Here is a 21162-nt window from a genome sequence, read left to right as displayed (position 1 = left end):
CATATAAAATAAACAATACAGATAGTCATCAAACACTTCTGATCCACAGCTTGCAGTTGTTAGACAAAGGCTACTACAATGCACGTACACATCTAAAGGCCTGGGCTATTTCTTATAGATAAAGGCAAAGAAAACAGAGAATTTCTTCTAAATGAAGACATGGATAAAACCTTTGAAGGCTCTCAGAGTTCAGAAATCTTCCTGCAACTCTGCGGATCGTGGGCTCAGTATCAAAATCTCAGAACTTGACATAACAGAATATTCCTGTATCAACTTCACATACAACTAGAACAAGGCCCTTTTTTCCCCAAGTACCATCCAGAGAACAGATCTCTGAAGTGACAGAGGATTGCTCATGGAACACAGAACAGCTGAGGTGGGAAAGCACCTCTGGAGATTGCCTAGTCCCTTCCAATCTGTGTTATTCTATGACTCTGAAAAGGGACCAAGTAAGGATACCCAGCGTACTCACTGCTTCCTCGGTCCCCTTCTCCATTCCAACACACCACAGGTTCACAGGTTGCTTTAAACACCATGAATTCTACACACTCTGACCAACCTTAGTCCTTGAATAATTTAAGTAACTCTCATTAAATCTTTTGGCTGTTTTTAAATTTTATTTTTAAAATGACACGATGCAAGATTTATTTCAAAGTAGGCAGATTACTTGCCAAAAGTAAAGAAGGGCATGAAAATATTTGCAATATTCAAATTAGATATTTTAAAACATGAACAAATATTGTTAAAAATTACTGAGCACCTCATTTTAACTTGAAGTCCTCAGTCTAATAAGAGAAATGCCTTTGTGCTCCTGGATACACCGACCAAAGACCGACCCAAGCAAAATCCAGGCTGCAGCTGAACCATTCTCACACAGACTCACAGCCAACCAAACTCAGGAGAAAACCCAAAGAGCTAAAGCGGAATTAACACACCTGCAGACATCTCATAAACTGAATAAACTACAAAACCATTTCAATTTTCCATGTACTTCACTGGCAAGAGGAAAAAATAACATGCTACCATTGACCTAAAGGAACTTGTTTCCTTGTCAAGATTGAATATGGAATGCAATCCCCGGAGGCGACTTCAAAAGTATTTATATAGGTCGCTGTCCACATTAACGCTGATGTTTCTCTATCTGCAACTTTAGATCAAGGCAACAAAAAGGAGCAAGTTAGGGATCTACCAGGCATCTTATTGATAATATATGACACTTGATAGCAAAACCTCTTGGTCCGCTGGAAATATGAACCAAATATTCCTCTTCCCCACAGGCTGCCCCAGCCTGGCTGTACACTGCGATATTTTAATCTCCTCCTCCCATCCGATGAGACAAATGGCCCTTTGCAGGGCAGGCACACTTACTGGCACTCTGAAAGGAGAAGTGTTCGGAACATCCATGGAGTTGGGTTTCTCAGAGGTGCTGGTCCCCGAGATGCTCCGTCTGCGAGGAGATCTCTCTGCTGGGACCTCTGAGGAAGAGAAGAAGAAGGTGGTGAATGGGTGCCCAGGGGTGGGGAATAGTCAGGTTTTGTGCTCTGTAAGACAGAAGCCTCAGGCAAGTTTCAAGTGCATTACTAAACTGCTGAATTAACCCACCTATTTACCTATCTCTTATTCACTTATTAACCTGCAATGGCATTTTCACCGGCAGATTCAAGGTTGTGAATCTGACTTGACTGTGGGAGTTTAAAATAAAAAGTGCTGGTAAAGATCAACACCCAGACATACTTAATATTCTGTTACTGTTTGAGAGACAGTATTCAGAAAACTCAAATCTATTTTTAATTCAAATTTAATTTTTTTTACGTAAGCAGTGCAGTAATTAACAGATAACTACAATCAAGACCCAGGGAAGCTCAGTTTTACTCCCAGCTGAACGTAATTCGGCAAAGGTCAAAGTTCGGTCGTGTATGATCACACTACTTGCTCAGAGCATGCAACCAGCAGAAGACTTATAAGTGCCCGGGTAATATGACATATATATCTCTGCAGATAAAAAAAAAATAGGTCACCTTCTCCTCATTCTGGCAGTATGACCTTACTAAGACACGACTTTGGCATCTTAAATCCATGCAGACTGATCTGATGAGCACAAATACTCATAAAAGCTGTACTGATGTCTTTGACTAGTACAAATACTGGAATAACAGCATAATGAAGTACAGACAGCATTGAAAATCTCTCCACAAACACACATATATGCATCTTTATATAGAGCTAGATATGCATATGTATGCATCCAGATACCTTTATCACAAGTGCTGCCCATCTCCAGCTCAATTGCCAGACTTTAAGGAATCCAGCTTCACGAAGCACCCCCCAACACTGGGAGGGAAAAAATCACTTCCTAGCAGAAAGTCCATTGTTATCTTCTGAGTCTTAGAGAAAAGGAGCAAGCCGTGACTCCAGGCAGTGACATTTTGACTCCTGCCGTTCTCCTTTCAAGAGCCAGATGCCGCTTAAACTTCCATCGCTGGCCGCCTGGCCCTGGGGATCCGTGACTTCCAGCGGAGGGGACCCGGGTGTCTCCGTCCGCCCTCCCTTCCCCGGGAGCCAGCGAGCGCAGCAGCAGCACACAGGACTGCAGCTCCTCAATCAATCGCTCCGGCTGCACATCCTCATTAGTTACTTTCAGGCTATTAACAGACGCCCAACTGCCGGCTTCCCTCCGCTACCGAAATTTCCCCTCCATATCCTGATTCACAGCAGCAAAAAACAAGGTTTATGGAGAGAGACAGCCAGCTGGTGCCACGAGAGCGGCGTTTTCCTCCAAAGAGCCGGAGGAAAAAAAAGGAGAGAAGCCTTCTTCAGGGATAACATTACTTGTGATGTCTTTGCATACCGGATTTTGATTTCAGCAGAGTTATAATACGTCTCTCCCATGGATGCTTGGAGACCGACAAAATGGAGCATAGCGGAGGAGAGGCGAAGCAATCTGGACCCTGCAGTATTAGTGTCTCACTCGGTAGATATTTATCTTTTTAAAAAATCACACTGCTGACACGGAGCCCCTCAGCCTGCCTGAGGAAAGGGCAGCTGGGAGGGAGAGCAGCCCCGTGAAGCGGGCAGCCAGAGCCCGACACAGCGCGCTGTGTGCCCCTGGGGGACGGGCAGGGCACAGCCGGCCGGGAGGGCGATGCCCGAGCCCTGCTGGCACCGAGCGAGCACATCCCGGCCCGCCAGAGCCCGCGGGAGCCGCGACTGAGATGCCCCTGTGGGGAGAGCCCTCCTCTGGAGCAGCACCGGCCGCGTTCTGCTACAGCATCACCTGCTCCAGAGCGGGAGGGTAAGTCCCCATCGGGGCACCTTTGGAGAGCAAAGCACTTGGAGCAGGGCCAGGGCCGAGGGTTTTGAGTCAGTCCCACCAGCTCAGGAGCCTTTGCGGCGCCGCCGGTTTTACCTGACGATGCACTTTGATGCCACCGGCTGCCTGCCTGGCCTGGATGAAGGGAAACTTTATTTTCTGCAGCACCTCCAAGTGCCGCTCTGCCCGGAGAGCTGCGTCAGGTGGGATTTAAAGAACTGCCTCTGCCATCCCCTGCCATTCCCATGTCCATGCCATGAAGGCAAATGGGAGTGATATATTCCATTGGAACAGGGCTAGAGAGAGCACCTTTTATGTTACACTGAATAGTAACGAGTAACGTCACAGGTTTGGCTTCCTCCGCTTCTCACGCGCAGGAAATCACATCAAAGCCGCTCCGGTAATTTAAAACAGTCTGTTAACTTTGCTGAGTCATAAATGAAAACACCAGCCCAAATTCCCCACTATATCCCACCACACGTTCCGCAGGAGCGGCAGTTTGGGAAAGAGCTTAACTTTCAACTGAATGGAGTTGAAAAGCTACCACAAGGAACGTGCCAGGCTCCCCTTGCCTTCCCTCTCACCCCCAACATCCACCCAGCAGCAATCCAAGTTTTCTGCAAATAAAATGTTGACATTTCATCAGTAGAATGAGTTTCTTTTTTTCTCACACCGTCACAGAAGTGTACCAAATGGGAGAGGGAAAATGAAATATTCACTAGGTGCTGCCTGCAGTGAACAAAAAATAAAAACTACCTTCCCCTCCCTTCTCCTTCTGAAAAACAAGAGCAAATAGACACGCTTAGTCCCTAGGAAAAGGAAGACCCAGATATAGCAAAATTGTTGGGATATGTTAACTGGAAATCAAAAGCTGAAGCAACTTTCTATGGCGCCTGTAGAACAGTATTTTTGCTGAGTCTTGTGAAAGAAATCTATACTGTCACCACCAGGCAAAAAATTAGACAGTTCCCTCCCCTGCTCCACTAGTAATGCTTGGGGCTACTCTTGCATAATCTTCACCTGCGGTAAAAATCAATGCACCTCTCATCAGCTTAGTATTAAATTACAACTGCTTTCTGCATTGCTCACTCTCAGGGACCAAGGCTACAGATAAATCACATTGTTTATCCATCAAAACGATCTGAAACCCTTCTCTTTCTGGGAGGAAAAAAAAAGGCAAAAGGGAAAAAAAGACCCCACCTGACAGATATTCCCCGTTTCAACCTTCAACAAGTAATTTGCAGAATTGCAGAACCTTACAATGGTTTGAGAGGGAATGGGCCTTAAAGATCATCCAGGCAGGGACACCTTCCACTATACCACCAAACAAATGAGTTGTAAACATCCCAACAGGTCACTGTAACCACCTGACATCTTGGTGATATGCAGTAATATTTATGTAAATAAGTATTTACCCAAACGAGTATTTACACACTAAATAGCAACAGTCAGTTCCAAATTAGCTGAGCCAATTACCCTGCAGTGGCAGATGCCTCTGAGAAGGGAACTGCCCAGGGATACAATGCAGGCAGGTCTCCTCTCCCGTCCTGTTGCACCACTCTCTACCCTCAGCAACACCAAAGCTTGCTCTGTAGGCCACGAAGCAGGTTTGTGCAAGCCAGGTGCCACTTACTACTGGGAGTAGTGGTGAGGGTTGCCCTCCTTTGAAGGGAACCCTCTCTGCCACAGTGGTGTAGCCTCAGCAACCTCTGGTCACCACAGGCCTCTGGGGGTTGACCTAAATTTCCTATTGCTGGGTGCTGTGGCCACTTGAAAGCCTTGCTGTGGTGGAAATTTGTATTTTCACTGTGAAGAGCTTTCCCTGCAGGTGGGAGAAGCAGACACTAAACAAACCTCCCAGCTTTGCGGGACAGCCACGCCAGGTAGGAACTGTTTGCAGGTATAGGAGAAAGAACAAGAAGAGGAAGAAGCTCCCTGAACAGCGTTTTTCAGATGGGTACTACCTAGTGAAATAGGGAGCCTCATATCAAAATAAATAGAAGTGTTAATGTTTTATATTGCAGTAAGCATTCTCTCTCATTTTGCTCACTTAGGGAGGATTCAGACTTAGGCCCAATTCACAGACTGTCATAAAAATTTCATTAAATGCCTGTACAAGAAGCCTAAGGTAAAAGCAAACTCAAACTCCCCTAATCTGTTTTTAGTCTTGAAGTCCAAGTTTGTGTTCTGACTTAAATACATTATGCAAATCCTGCAAGGTATAACTTAGAGGAAAAAATGGAAATTCGCAGAGATAGCTTTTCCACATTTATCAAGGCAACCAGACAGGGAAAAAAATCACAAGAAGATACATCAGAGCGAATGCAACCAAGTTTCAGGACACTGAAGTGCACAAAAGCTGCCGAGCCTGGAAAGGGAAATACAAAGGGAACCCTGCACAGCTCACTGGCTGTAGAACTCCAGCATCAAACAACTGCTAGATACAAACTACGATCAAAAACTCTCCCAGTCCATTAGCAGGGGTTTGAAAAGAAGATACTGTGCTTTACTAGGGATTGAGTCGATCAGGTAAGTCTTGGAAGATGATCCAGGTAACCATAAAAGATTTTTAATTTACAGACAGGCAATTCTGTTGGTGTTAGACACTTGCATTGTGCTGGCATAATAAAAAGGTGTAATTGAATTAGTGCCCAGTATAGAAGGTGCATAGCAAGCAACCTAAATGACACACTAAGTCACTTAAAAGATACTTAAGTCATTGATTCCTGAACGACTTTACAGTCTGAAAGAGAAGACCTAACAAGTGAAGAAGATGAATACTAGAGGAGGCTGGAAGAAAGGGCACAGATACCACGGGAGAGAACAATTTTGGGGTTTCAAATATAAACTCCCATGATTTATTTTCCCTGAAAGTTTGGAGGAAACTGTACACGGCATTGAGAGAGGACACCATCAGCTGTTCTTAGACTGATGCATTCGCTTTGAAGCGGAGGAACAAATCCTCCAGCTCTGCAAACCAAGTCAGAAACGAAGAGATGCAGGTCCCTAAACTGCTCAACATATCCTCTGCCTGATGTGCGTGGCTGTACGTAATTTGAGATAGTTGCCCCTTTTTGACCTCCTCACGCAGCAGCCTCTAAAACCTCCCTTAATGGTTGACTCCACACGCAGCCAAACAAATTGCCCGGACAACTGTGCCAACACAAAAGCAGAGACAAGGAGCTACTGCCCATGACCTGGAGATGCTGATGTCCTCGTTAGTTCCTAATGATCTTGGACTGCCCCTGCTAATTCAAATTACCTTGTGTTTGCTGCAGAGATTGCACACAGACAATTAACGCCGATCAGCTGACGCATGGTAACTTGTTCCTGCAGCCTAATTTGTTTAGAGGCTTATGACTTAAACACACATTAGTATGATATCAATATTTATTGTCCTCATTATTAAACAACAGCCTTGAGCCACAGCTTTCCAAACCAATCTTTTTACTGCCTGTAGAAGGGCTATGAATAGAGGCATTCTCTAAAATGTAATCCCCTTTGGGATAGCCTCACTGGCTCTCCAACGCACCGAAGCTCAACAGCTCCTGCCTGTTCCTCTCCAAGGCCCAGAAAGGCTGCTCCGAGCCTCAGCACTTCTCGTCCCTGAGCAGGAAGAACTATTGTTATGGACACAGGAAAAGACCCAATGTACTGCAAACGTCCAAGAGGTACCAGTGCACCCTAAACGCAGTCCCAGAGTTAAGACACCACTTGGGAATTTTTATTCTAAACGCATCCACACTTTTCTCTCAAGAAGAGGAACTTTGAGCAGTCTCCCCTGATTTATCTTGAAACCACCACACAGTTCAGGAGTCAGGCAAGCTGACAGGAATGAGATGAAGTGGACTGAAGCCAGTGACCAGCTCGTCGAACGGCACAGGGAAGAAAACCAGAGCAGTACACTGCTTAGTCCAGTTTAGTTCATGTGCTGCAGGGCACATGCCCACCTACGAGGTAACCTTTGTCCAGTGTGTTTGTAACTGTTCCAAACAGGCTGGAACCAAGGTTAATTAACACTGCACACCACCTAAAAGCTCTTAAAAAGAAATAAGGTCAGGTAACTGAAAGACTGAAGAAATTAAGCACCAAAGTAGTAAAGGCTTCCCAGTAAAGTGTTAAAACCCAAAAAATACAGTTTGTACCCTACCGTACCAAGGAACGAGAGAAGGCTTTTCTCATCTTCCGTGCTGCTATCCAGCCATTCGGCCACATGCCCAGGAGAAAGAAGACTTATTCTCCAGCCAGAAAACTTTTCCATACAGAACACAGTAAGTGAACGAAGCAGGGCAGGAAGGATGGGGAGGAGCTGATGGTCTTGGGATTCCAGTACTCCAGTTATTGTCTACACTGACAAACATTAGAGCGTGATCCTGCCCTGTTCTCTCAACCCTACATCTGACACAGCAGGCATGGGTGGGAGCAGCAACTGGGATCTGTACTTGTCCCTTTGTGTCAGGTTTCAGTCCAAGCAGCAACAGAAAGAAGGCAAAAAAGGGGAGCAGGGGAAACTGAGGTCTCAAAATCCAGAAGAGGCAGCAGGTAATGACAGAATCAACTTAAGTAAAAAGTAGAAATATATCAGTGCTGAAGAAGCTCAAATAAGTCAGCACAATAGCTCATGGGCTAAGTGCAATACAGCCCTACCACTCCTCACAGTGTTGGCTTTGTTTGAAGGCTCAGGTATTGTGCTTTATGCCAGAAGAAAAACCAGCAACCTCAGAGGCAATTTCAATCCCCTCCCCACTACTGACGAGCCTGCATTCCCCTGTTTACAAGCCCCTTCCTGCTCCAGCTATTATCCCAGCATCCCAGCCTTCCTTGCAAGGAATCTGTTCATGCAGGGCAGGTTGATCAATCCGTGAATAGGAAGCTCCCACCCCTCCCTCCCCCCTCCTCCCGCATGGCGGCGGCCTCGATCGGCAATAATGGAATCTGCTGGACTCGGGAGACGGGGAGCTGCTCCGGGCAGCAGCACGGGGGAACTGCTCCTCTTCCTCAGCGCCGGGAGCGCCCGCAGCCCCCGGGTTCAGCCCCACGGCAACGGGGCACAGCCGGGAGAGCTGAGCAGGCAGCAGCGCTCTTGGGGGCTCCGAGGAGCCATCAACACTGATGGGTGCTTATTTACTGAAAAAAATAAAAAGCCAGCTAGACGGGAAATAATTCTGCCCTGTCTGGACAGCGAGCTTGCTCTGCAGTGGGGACTCGCCGCCGTGACTTTATGAAGGGCCACGTTTAATCGTACAGCCCAAGATTTATTCCACACAAAAGAGCATTTTGCAGGTTTACACATGCACGAGCGGTGACGAATCCTGGTAAGTGAGGGACTCCTGGGCCCCACAAATCAAAACTGCCTTTGTCCTCAGGGGATGGGGCTGATGCTCTGATCAAACTGCGCTCTTTAAAGAGACAGCCGCCTTTTGCTCACCAGTTTCAGAACCTGTCTTTATTTTAAATAATTTATACACTTGCCAATCCCTATTACAAACAAGGACATTTGCTGACCACTGACTAAAACCCAGGCTACACCAAAAAGCCATTAGATCAGCAAAGCAAAAAATTTGATACCAACCAACAAATGAAGAGGGGAAAAAAAAAAACCAGCTATCAAGTCCCAGCAGGGAGGAAAATTCCAATTACCAAGATAAACTGTAGCAAGTATTGTTTGTGCAGGACAGATATTTTCATAAAACACCTGCCAAGCAGGGCAGATGCTCTCCAGAATTCACAATTAGTGAGGGGACATGGGACAGGTGGCTCAGGAGCGAGGTACCCGAGCAGCGTGCTGGACTGAGCAGAGCTGTCCTCCTGCCCCGCAGAACAAGTGCGTACCCCCACCCCAGTGTGAGCAGAGGGATGAAAACCCAGAAACACTCCCCACATCCCACCAAATCCTCTGACAGAAAGGTGGATTTCCCGTCTATGCAAAAAGAGCTGAATTTTTGTTTGTTTTTTTTTTTTTTTTTACAAAATGAACTGTTCCACCAGATTTCCCTCTGCGTGTGGGAGAATCACATTTTGTCCAACTTCCACAACCTTTTCTTTAAGACTGTGCAAACTGATGACGTAAATCTGCTTGCAACAGGAATGGAATTACAGAACTTTTAGAGAAAGGATTAGATAGTTATTTTGGTCTATCTTGTTGGCCAATATGAAACAAAAATTTCAACTCCTCTCTTTTAGTTCCCTAATCAAATACTGTACCTGCAATCACCTGGGTGTCTTTCCATTAAAAACTTGCAAGATTAACTATCAGCTCCATAAATAAAAGGTTCTAGAGAAAACAGAGTTGTGAGTATTGATTTCCCATGAATGCTTACCAATTTTGCATCCTTTCTAGGAGTACAAATCACACGCAGATCCTGTTTTCCTCCCTGGCTGCCTCATCTTGTCTAATAACTTAGCCTTATTAATCCCTTTCAATATTTTAAAATGTTCACGATAACAGGGGAAGTATATTAAATATCAAATATGAAACTGGCTTATTGGAGTATTTTAAAATATGGGAACATTAAAAAAAATTGTAAAAAATTGAGCTAGAACTGACAAAGACTTCAGTCAGGAGGATGCAACTAGGAACTGAAAGGACAGTGAAGTTTCTGATAAGCAGATTTCTCCTGTGAATTAGCATTCCTGGGGAAACCCACAGAGGGGGGAAAACCTGCATAAATACATCCCTATTATTTATCTTGGTTTTGTGTGGTTTAACAGGTCACACTCTCAAGCAGGTCACCTGCCTGCAAGTGTCTGTCCGTCAGGAGGCGGAGACGGACATCAGAACAAAGGCAAGAATTAAAACGTCCTTCTAATAAAGTAAGTCATGAACACAGTCCCACTAGAAATCCTGGAAATTTAAAGTGATAAATAAGATGTAGAAGAGCCACTGACACTACAAACCACCAAATCCATCTAACCTGACTTGAAACACCTGTAGAACGTCACCCAGTGACTTCATCCACTCACTGGATTGTTTCTGGTTGAACAAAAGACCTGTCTTCCAGGAAAAGGGACATCCAGTTGTCACCATACACAGCAAAGACACAAAGAGCCTGTCACATCCCCTGTAAGCTGTTCCAGTGGTTAACTCCACTCCTGCTTAGCAAATTGCTCCTTAGTTCCAAGACTGAATTTATCAAGCCTCATCTCCCAGCCACTGGGCTCTGGCTGACGTTTGTATGCTTTGAAACCCTGGTATCAGAGATGTCCTCTCTGCTTACATCCTTTGAATACTCAAACAATCCCTTCAAATACATCTTTGGACTCCTCTGGAGCATTGATTTTGATTTTTAAACCTTTTCTGTGCAAGAAAGCCAGAGACACAGCTCCACAGCTGCAGGAGTGATGTAGTGCTGGTCACAGCAGAAGTTATACTGTGAATAGCTTCTTAAATTTGTATTAAAGGAGGTCTTGTACTCTAAAGCTTTCCAAAAACCGTAAAAAAAGTCTTGCCCAAGTTTTCCAGGACAGCCAGATTGTGAGATAAAATGCAAATCAGCAGGAGAAGGCTATTCAAAACAGGACTAACTTATTTTCATGCTGTGGGACCTACCTACACTGAGGGTTTGTTGAACCAATGCAAATCCAGATACAAACTGCTCTGTCGACCAGAGCAGAAGTATGGAAAATATGAAAACATAGAGAGGTGGGAAGGATCAGCAAAGTAGTGATAAAAAACCCCCAAAAAACTAATCAAAAAGCAGGGGCAACAAGCAGCTAATGTCTGCCCTTGAGATACTGCTTTCCAAAATTAGCACCAGGAGCTGTACAGCATAGCAGGTGAGAACATCAGAAAACCTGCTCACGGTGTTTATCTCCCTCACCCCCGAGTTCTAAAAGCAGATGAGTTTGCAAGCCTGGAAATTGCACCAAGCCCCTCTGCTTTGGAGCATCTTATAAAAAAGAATCACTTAAAACTTGTACACATCCCTTCCTGGTAATTCCTGCGCTACAGCCCCCGACGGAACTCTGCAGTCGTCACAAATGTCACTCTCCTGCAGTGAGGAGTCTGAAACCTGGGAGGCTAAGCAGCTTTGCCATCCTGCAGATTTAAAAATTAGCTTTCTTGATCAGTGAAACTACCCAGAAGCATGAGTCTCCGAGTCTTCTGCAGGAACTTTCAGTAAATGAGAATTCAAAACATACGCAAGTAATAGAGCACAGACGCCTTGTGATGCAGATGCTTTGTAAGCACATAGTCATGGTGGTATTATAAATCATAATGTATTAATGTTCTCTGCATGAGGCACTTTCGAGGGGAGGAAAAATGGGTCTTACATGCACTAGGGACAGGTGCTGACAGACTGATTGATGGATATTGCTTTAGTCAGTAGATGATGTCCTCACAGCAATATACTTTAGGTATTGTACACCCAAGTCATTCTTATTAAAATGTCTTACAGATAATTTAGGAGCGAATAAGAAACAATGAATGTTTGTTTCTCCAACTCCTGGATCAATGTCATGTGTCAGGCAAAACTGCTCACCTTCACACCTGCCCATTAGGAAATAACAGTACTTATTTGAGGCACTTTGCCCCAGAAAAATGCAAAGCAGTACTAACTTTTCAAGCCTATTTTCAATGCCACAGCATGGAACAAGGAGCTAGCTAGAAAATAAGTTTCCTAGACACCTAAAAATGTCAATTCTATGTGCACAAGGCTCCATTTCCTTCATTAAATTATTTTAAATGCCTATCTATAATGAAAGTAATTTTGCTTTGAGGAGCAGCATTACAATATAACAGCCTCCTACCCAAGCTGTGATCTAGTTCAAGAGGATCCCAGTGGACAAGGCTGAGTAACTCAGTCTGTATCAGGAAATCATGATGGAAGTATTCAGTTATTTTGGAACATGGGAAACTTTTTTGGCTTAAGCTACCTAAGCAAAAGCAGCCTGTAGTGCTGTGACATGATCCTAGGAAGATGCTGTGAGCAGAATCACTCTGTTGCAGTGTAAATCAGTAGCAGGTTTATGCAGAAGGACACATATAAGATGTGGACAGCCCCATTGGAGCATGGCAAAGTACACAGAAAGCCCTTTTTAATCAAAAAAAAAAAAAAAAGGATGGCCACTCAGGTTTCTCTTCAAGCCAGTTCATTTATTGTGGAAAGAGAAACCCTGCTGATGAAGTGCCAGCCCACACATACACATTATCGTCTAGTGTTTTATCCTTTCAGATTGCCTAATGAAGTGATTTTTGCACAGTCACTGATCTCTACACTCACTCTCAACAGCTCTTACCCAGCTGCAGATGACAACCTCTGCACACTGATGCAATATTATTAGTGAGGGGACATGGGACAGGTGGCTCAGGAGCGAGGTACCCGAGCAGCGTGCTGGACTGAGCAGAGCTGTCCTCCTGCCCCGCAGAACAAGTGCATACCCCCACCCCAGTGTGAGCAGAGGGATGAAAACCCAGAAACACTCCCCACATCCCACCAAATCCTCTGACAGAAAGGTGGATTTCCCGTCTATGCAAAAAGAGCTGAATTTTTGTTTGTTTTTTTTTTTTTTTTTACAAAATGAACTGTTCCACCAGATTTCCCTCTGCGTGTGGGAGAATCACATTTTGTCCAACTTCCACAACCTTTTCTTTAAGACTGTGCAAACTGATGACGTAAATCTGCTTGCAACAGGAATGGAATTACAGAACTTTTAGAGAAAGGATTAGATAGTTATTTTGGTCTATCTTGTTGGCCAATATGAAACAAAAATTTCAACTCCTCTCTTTTAGTTCCCTAATCAAATACTGTACCTGCAATCACCTGGGTGTCTTTCCATTAAAAACTTGCAAGATTAACTATCAGCTCCATAAATAAAAGGTTCTAGAGAAAACAGAGTTGTGAGTATTGATTTCCCATGAATGCTTACCAATTTTGCATCCTTTCTAGGAGTACAAATCACACGCAGATCCTGTTTTCCTCCCTGGCTGCCTCATCTTGTCTAATAACTTAGCCTTATTAATCCCTTTCAATATTTTAAAATGTTCACGATAACAGGGGAAGTATATTAAATATCAAATATGAAACTGGCTTATTGGAGTATTTTAAAATATGGGAACATTAAAAAAAATTGTAAAAAATTGAGCTAGAACTGACAAAGACTTCAGTCAGGAGGATGCAACTAGGAACTGAAAGGACAGTGAAGTTTCTGATAAGCAGATTTCTCCTGTGAATTAGCATTCCTGGGGAAACCCACAGAGGGGGGAAAACCTGCATAAATACATCCCTATTATTTATCTTGGTTTTGTGTGGTTTAACAGGTCACACTCTCAAGCAGGTCACCTGCCTGCAAGTGTCTGTCCGTCAGGAGGCGGAGACGGACATCAGAACAAAGGCAAGAATTAAAACGTCCTTCTAATAAAGTAAGTCATGAACACAGTCCCACTAGAAATCCTGGAAATTTAAAGTGATAAATAAGATGTAGAAGAGCCACTGACACTACAAACCACCAAATCCATCTAACCTGACTTGAAACACCTGTAGAACGTCACCCAGTGACTTCATCCACTCACTGGATTGTTTCTGGTTGAACAAAAGACCTGTCTTCCAGGAAAAGGGACATCCAGTTGTCACCATACACAGCAAAGACACAAAGAGCCTGTCACATCCCCTGTAAGCTGTTCCAGTGGTTAACTCCACTCCTGCTTAGCAAATTGCTCCTTAGTTCCAAGACTGAATTTATCAAGCCTCATCTCCCAGCCACTGGGCTCTGGCTGACGTTTGTATGCTTTGAAACCCTGGTATCAGAGATGTCCTCTCTGCTTACATCCTTTGAATACTCAAACAATCCCTTCAAATACATCTTTGGACTCCTCTGGAGCATTGATTTTGATTTTTAAACCTTTTCTGTGCAAGAAAGCCAGAGACACAGCTCCACAGCTGCAGGAGTGATGTAGTGCTGGTCACAGCAGAAGTTATACTGTGAATAGCTTCTTAAATTTGTATTAAAGGAGGTCTTGTACTCTAAAGCTTTCCAAAAACCGTAAAAAAAGTCTTGCCCAAGTTTTCCAGGACAGCCAGATTGTGAGATAAAATGCAAATCAGCAGGAGAAGGCTACTCAAAACAGGACTAACTTATTTTCATGCTGTGGGACCTACCTACACTGAGGGTTTGTTGAACCAATGCAAATCCAGATACAAACTGCTCTGTCGACCAGAGCAGAAGTATGGAAAATATGAAAACATAGAGAGGTGGGAAGGATCAGCAAAGTAGTGATAAAAAACCCCCAAAAAACTAATCAAAAAGCAGGGGCAACAAGCAGCTAATGTCTGCCCTTGAGATACTGCTTTCCAAAATTAGCACCAGGAGCTGTACAGCATAGCAGGTGAGAACATCAGAAAACCTGCTCACGGTGTTTATCTCCCTCACCCCCGAGTTCTAAAAGCAGATGAGTTTGCAAGCCTGGAAATTGCACCAAGCCCCTCTGCTTTGGAGCATCTTATAAAAAAGAATCACTTAAAACTTGTACACATCCCTTCCTGGTAATTCCTGCGCTACAGCCCCCGACGGAACTCTGCAGTCGTCACAAATGTCACTCTCCTGCAGTGAGGAGTCTGAAACCTGGGAGGCTAAGCAGCTTTGCCATCCTGCAGATTTAAAAATTAGCTTTCTTGATCAGTGAAACTACCCAGAAGCATGAGTCTCCGAGTCTTCTGCAGGAACTTTCAGTAAATGAGAATTCAAAACATACGCAAGTAATAGAGCACAGACGCCTTGTGATGCAGATGCTTTGTAAGCACATAGTCATGGTGGTATTATAAATCATAATGTATTAATGTTCTCTGCATGAGGCACTTTCGAGGGGAGGAAAAATGGGTCTTACATGCACTAGGGACAGGTGCTGACAGACTGATTGATGGATATTGCTTTAGTCAGTAGATGATGTCCTCACAGCAATATACTTTAGGTATTGTACACCCAAGTCATTCTTATTAAAATGTCTTACAGATAATTTAGGAGCGAATAAGAAACAATGAATGTTTGTTTCTCCAACTCCTGGATCAATGTCATGTGTCAGGCAAAACTGCTCACCTTCACACCTGCCCATTAGGAAATAACAGTACTTATTTGAGGCACTTTGCCCCAGAAAAATGCAAAGCAGTACTAACTTTTCAAGCCTATTTTCAATGCCACAGCATGGAACAAGGAGCTAGCTAGAAAATAAGTTTCCTAGACACCTAAAAATGTCAATTCTATGTGCACAAGGCTCCATTTCCTTCATTAAATTATTTTAAATGCCTATCTATAATGAAAGTAATTTTGCTTTGAGGAGCAGCATTACAATATAACAGCCTCCTACCCAAGCTGTGATCTAGTTCAAGAGGATCCCAGTGGACAAGGCTGAGTAACTCAGTCTGTATCAGGAAATCATGATGGAAGTATTCAGTTATTTTGGAACATGGGAAACTTTTTTGGCTTAAGCTACCTAAGCAAAAGCAGCCTGTAGTGCTGTGACATGATCCTAGGAAGATGCTGTGAGCAGAATCACTCTGTTGCAGTGTAAATCAGTAGCAGGTTTATGCAGAAGGACACATATAAGATGTGGACAGCCCCATTGGAGCATGGCAAAGTACACAGAAAGCCCTTTTTAATCAAAAAAAAAAAAAAAGGATGGACACTCAAGTGTCTCTTCAAGCCAGTTCATTTATTGTGGAAAGAGAAACCCTGCTGATGAAGTGCCAGCCCACACATACACATTATCGTCTAGTGTTTTATCCTTTCAGATTGCCTAATGAAGTGATTTTTGCACAGTCACTGATCTCTACACTCACTCTCAACAGCTCTTACCCAGCTGCAGATGACAACCTCTGCACACTGATGCAATATTATCACTTAGCCAGCCGGGTGATTGTTCCCCTCGGTTCCAGAGTGAGCACCACCAGCCTTTCCAGCCCAGCTGAGATCAGAGGCCTGAACCAGTGGTTACTCAGGAGGGGAGCAGAAAAAAAAGAATTTCCTAAATAACAATTTCTAGAGCAGAGAGGAACCAAGGGGCAGTGAAAGCTGTGCCTGCTGACAGCCTGGAAAGATAAATAGGGACAGAAGGGCTCAAAGTGGAAGTGAGAAAAAACAGCAAACCTTGAAGTTCTCTAGCATATAATAATACAGGTAATTCAGCTGGGCAGAACTGTGGGATTTTCAGAACTTCACTGATGAACAACCAAGGGGTATTTTTTCCCACTTCCACACCAACTTAATTACATTTTTGTACTCAGTCCAACTTCCTTAGTATCCTCAGAATAGCCAAGGGATTCAGCTAAGTTACACTGCTAGCAGGATGGCAAGTTTTAAGTACCTATTAATGACCACTCCAAAAATATTAAGATAATTTAATTCCAAATTAGGGCCAAGACGTTATTTACAGAGCCAGCCGCTCTGGAGTGCCTTTCCAGACTGTGAACCATATGCCTCATGTCAACAGACATCTTGTACTGAAGTATGAATACACCCAGCTATATATTTAACAAGCAGAATGTAAAGGGTGCTTCATTTCCGATGCTGGCTTCACAAGATGACATTTCTCCCAAGAGTTTTTCTTGCTCACCTTGCAGGCCACAATTTGTTTGCACAATTCATGTCCTCACAAGGGCTGTATTTAGTGAAAATAATTGATGAAGGCAGTTTTGTTGGCATGCTTCCACCATTCGCGTTGGTCTCTACTATTACTTCCGGACCTACTGTTTTTCCTTGGACACCCAGGCTCAACCAGAGCTGGGGAACACCCAGGAATGATTTTTCTTATTTAGACTCACTTGGATGACATCTCCAACAAGCAAACAAATGAAAGAACAAGTTAGTGAGGGCTGGGGTTTGGGTGGTGGTTGGTTTGGGATCTTTTGTCCTTCGATGACTACACATCATCACACGGGTAACAGAGAACTAGGATTTTGATAAAAACAGTTCACATGACAGAGAACTAAATATGAGAGAGAAGCAAGTATCTTACCATTCAGTCTGCAACACCCTGGTTCCATCAGAATGCCTGACACCCACATGGATGGCTCCCAAGTGTTGTGGGATGCCATTCACCATGATCAATGTGATAATCTACTGACCATGACACTTAAGCTTCTGGCCAGCTCACACAGGAACTGCCACATCAACCCATCAACTTAAGCACTATTTACCCTTTTCCTACAGCGTTTGGTACCAGCTAACAGCTTTACGTAGCGCTCCCACAACGAGTTCAGCTTGCTTGTTTTCAGCACAGCCTAAATACCAGCGATTCCTGCAGAGCAGGGTTGAGGGTGCCGTGCCAACAGGAGCTTTACTCCACCCTGAGGTCACTGCTCGCTCCCTTTATGTATCAAGAAACCGCAGCTTTGCCAACACCACCAGGTGGGAGCTGAACTCTCCTTGACTGGCACAGAAGTTACCTGCACTTCTAACACCATGGAACAAGACAGAAAACCACCACCAAAAAGCTCCTAGTGTGCAGCAGCCTGAAAGCACGCGGCTTGCACTTACCAGGTAGGCAGCAGAAAAGCAGGAGCATTCCAGAGAACGAGTGGCTGTGACCAGCAACATGATTCCCTACCCCTGCCCATGAATCATGTGGTCTCCCTCCCTCTCACCACTCAGTTCCACCTGTGTTTATAGGAAGGCTGTGTTAATCTCTGCATAAGCATCAAAATACAGCCACTGCCAAGGCCCAGGGCCCTGCCAAACACTAGAGACTGGTGCAAGAAAGGCAGCATATGGAGGGGTTTTTTAATCTGTTCCCAAATTAGGGACCAGATTTAGTGGTAAAGCACGGAAGCACGGCAAGGGAAGAGACTGCATAGTTTAAGGAATTTTTACAAGGACATGCCAAGTCCTCCATCTTGTGGACATGGGCTTCATTTCTGAGTGATGCAATATCTTAGAGCTTCCTCCTGGACACTCTGGGGAGAGTTTCCCTGGAGAAAATACAGATGACATTCTGGAGTGACCTTGGGACATCCAAGGCCAGGCCTTTAAGAGCATGAATGCTGTGAAAGCTGGCATTAGAATGATGATGCTTTACTTTGTACAGTTGGCATTTTTCTGTTGCCATTACCCCTGGAACCAAACAAATGTGGAGACAATTACAACATCTATTCTAGAAAAAGGACCTGTCTGTCACTGTTTCAGCGCTACTGAGCTTGGAAATCTGACGGAAGCCTACTCCAAAATGAATCAAAACAACTAGGAGAATGGATAAATAAATAGAAAAAAATAGTTTTGATCTCCTCTTTTTAAGCCAGACATTGATATTTCAATGCTTGTGGCTGGTGCCACTTTTGAAGGCTGACCAGAGACTCGACTCCAAAGAAACACAGAGCTGTTTCACTTCTCTGGCAGGTGTTCACATCACAACATTGCCCTCCTAAAGTCCCTGCTGAGCACACTGCAGGTGAAGGAGAAGAAAAAGGCAGTATCATGTGTTACCACAGCAGGCCCACAGCCCAAGGATCAGCACTGTTCTGCTAGGGAAGAATGGATCAGGAAAAATTCCTCCACTGAAACAGTGGTCAAGCACTGGAACAGGCTGCCCAGGGAAGTGGTGGAGTCACCTGGAAGCGTTCAATAAACGTGTGCATGTGGCTTTCAGGGACACTGTTTAGTGGTGGCCTCGAAGGTGCCAGGTTAAGGGTTGGAGCTAATGATCTTGGAGATCATTTCCAACCTTAATGATTCCATGGTTCCACACAGACTCACCACAGCCACTCACAGCTGCCAGCACCTGCTCAGAGAAGCAGCTATTCCTCTATAACCCAGTTTTTGCAGTTATGTGTACCACGACAATTTCAGCACCATTTCCCATTAAATCTGTAACATAAATACCCCTAGCCTGTACAACTTTCACACGTGGAGGTGATAGTGCTGCAACCATAAGCTCTGCCTGTAGTTGCACCATTTGCTTGCTGACTTCCTGTGCAGATTTCCCTCTCCCTTACCAGAAGCAGTCACCCATAGCTGAAGAAAATTAAATGGAAGGGGATCATTAGGTCTCCCTCCTGCCATTGGCCCAGTTTCAAATCCCACCATTATTAGTCCTCCTAAAATACATTTGTGCTGTCTGATGCCAATTAGCCAAGAAATCTAGATGAAAGGAAGCATTCCCTTTGTGGAGAATTAAAGCTTGGACAAGGTACGTACCTCTACAGGCTGGAAAATGAATCTGCCTCTTGATGCCAACGAGCCATTTACAAATGCCATCCACACCCTGCAATTTGCTGCATCCCCAAATTCTCTGACTTCCAATATTACATGTTACACTGACTCCCGGCTACCAGAAAATGGCAAGGGGCAGGCTAAGGCTCTGTGTAGCAGAATGTCCCTTCCTCCTGCTTATGCAAAAAACAAGCTGATTTGCTCCCACGAGCTTTAAAGAGCCATGACAGATCTTTCTGACACAAGTCACCTCAAGTATTCATTGCAATTCCACTTTTTTCTCCCTCCCCAGAGATTTTAAAGAGAGAAAGAGTGAGAGCACCCACAGAGTATCAGATAAAGCTGGGCACAACACGAAGAATCTGCAGGAATGTAAGCTGCTGCTCACGTCTGCCTTCCACAACTCCCCAGTATTGTACTCTTAATTCACTACCCTATTAACATGTTAATCATATGAAAGAGCCCCAAAAAGAGACAGGAAATTCTAAAGGCAACCTTGTGGTAACTACCCCAGAATCACCTAAATGAAATCTGGAAGGGATAGGCATTGTGCTGCCTTGAACTTTCCTGAGCAGTTTGGCAGAAGTTTGCTTGTTTTTCAAAGAAACATGTGTTTATCTGAAAAATGCTAAGGCAGAAGGTTTTCATTTTGTGATCGTGTAATTCAAAAGCAGCTGCAGAACAAGCCCATTGGTTCAGGCTAACAAAAACAGTCTCTCCAAGTTAGTAAATTAGTATTCACCCTGTCTACGGATGAGGAGGAAAATTACTAAGGAGGACGTCATAATCAGCACCTATTAAAGGAGGTTTCCGAGGTAGAAAACATTTGACTCAGGAGATTCCATTCCCCAGTTCCTTAGACAACATTTTTTGGTTTTGTACCTACTGGACAAGGCAGGAAACTTTAATGCTTTCTAGCTTGCTATCACCTAATACATTTTAGGACAAAAGCTGCTGGAAAAGCAAGTGGCATTGCTAAGGCAGTGCCCTTTATATTGAAAGGAACCCAAATCTTCTCGGTTTTTATGTGCCACCTGTAGGATTCCCTGAACTGCTTTGATTTACCATCACTTTCTGGAGGACAGGAAGCAAGGTTGGCAACATCCCTCCTAGGCTGGAAACATCACACAATGCCAGCCACAAGTAAACACTGACAAATAGTCCCGCAGTGTGCCCTTGAAGGACGATGTCTGGCCTTATCTGGAAATCCAATGTCATTTAAAAATGCACCGACTTGGGTAAAGGCTTTCAGTGAGAGACAGAAAAATAAACCTCATGATTTATGTGGCAATAAAATAGATTTTTAGCTCTGAAAGCTGTTTACAAAAACCTGTTCTTCATCTTTGCATCATGCTAACATTTAATTTCTGCAGCAGTGAGCAGAAAAGTACCAATGCAAGCATCTCTTTAGAAACCTGTACATAAGGGTGAAATAATGAATAAATGAGCTGATATACACACTCAACATGGCTAAAACCCCTGCAAGTTCCTAGCTGTTTTGAGTCAAGTCATTTTAACCCAGCAGAACACCTCCGTGCCTCCGAGCCAACCCCGCCTCGCCGGCATCACCGCGGCAATGCCGTCCCCCGAAGCGCGGCCGTGCCAGGAGGGATCCGTCTCACCTGCGCACTGCATTCCGAGGGAATCCTAACAGCTCCACCATGGTCCTGCCGGGATGCCGAGCAGGAAGGCAGCGCAGCCACTGCGCCCTCCCC

The 21162-nt window shown here is 44.4% G+C and overlaps 1 protein-coding gene across 12 annotated transcripts in view; it reads right to left on the bottom strand.

Annotated features, from left to right (window-relative positions):
- The window catches only part of RASAL2 (RAS protein activator like 2), a 168135-nt gene that overhangs the window by 46911 nt on the left and 100062 nt on the right, over positions 1–21162 (bottom strand). For 9 of the 12 annotated variants that reach the window (XM_017737426.1, XM_017737425.1, XM_017737422.1 and 6 more), the window contains one exon: positions 1369–1475. The exons of 1 other annotated variant lie outside the window; for it this stretch is intronic. In XM_017737426.1, coding sequence (XP_017592915.1) covers positions 1369–1475 — 107 coding nt within the window. Of the gene's footprint in view, positions 1–1368; positions 1476–2253; positions 3890–21069; positions 21156–21162 lie in introns of those variants that run through there. 2 more of the 12 variants (XM_017737429.1, XM_017737427.1) reach the window with 2 other exon arrangements.

This window comes from Corvus brachyrhynchos, unplaced genomic scaffold (assembly GCF_000691975.1).
Source record: "Corvus brachyrhynchos isolate BGI_N302 unplaced genomic scaffold, ASM69197v1 scaffold466, whole genome shotgun sequence".
Classification (NCBI taxonomy): Eukaryota; Metazoa; Chordata; class Aves; order Passeriformes; family Corvidae; genus Corvus; species Corvus brachyrhynchos.
Note: the sequence above shows the minus strand (reverse complement) of the source record. Positions and strands in the feature narration are given on the sequence as shown.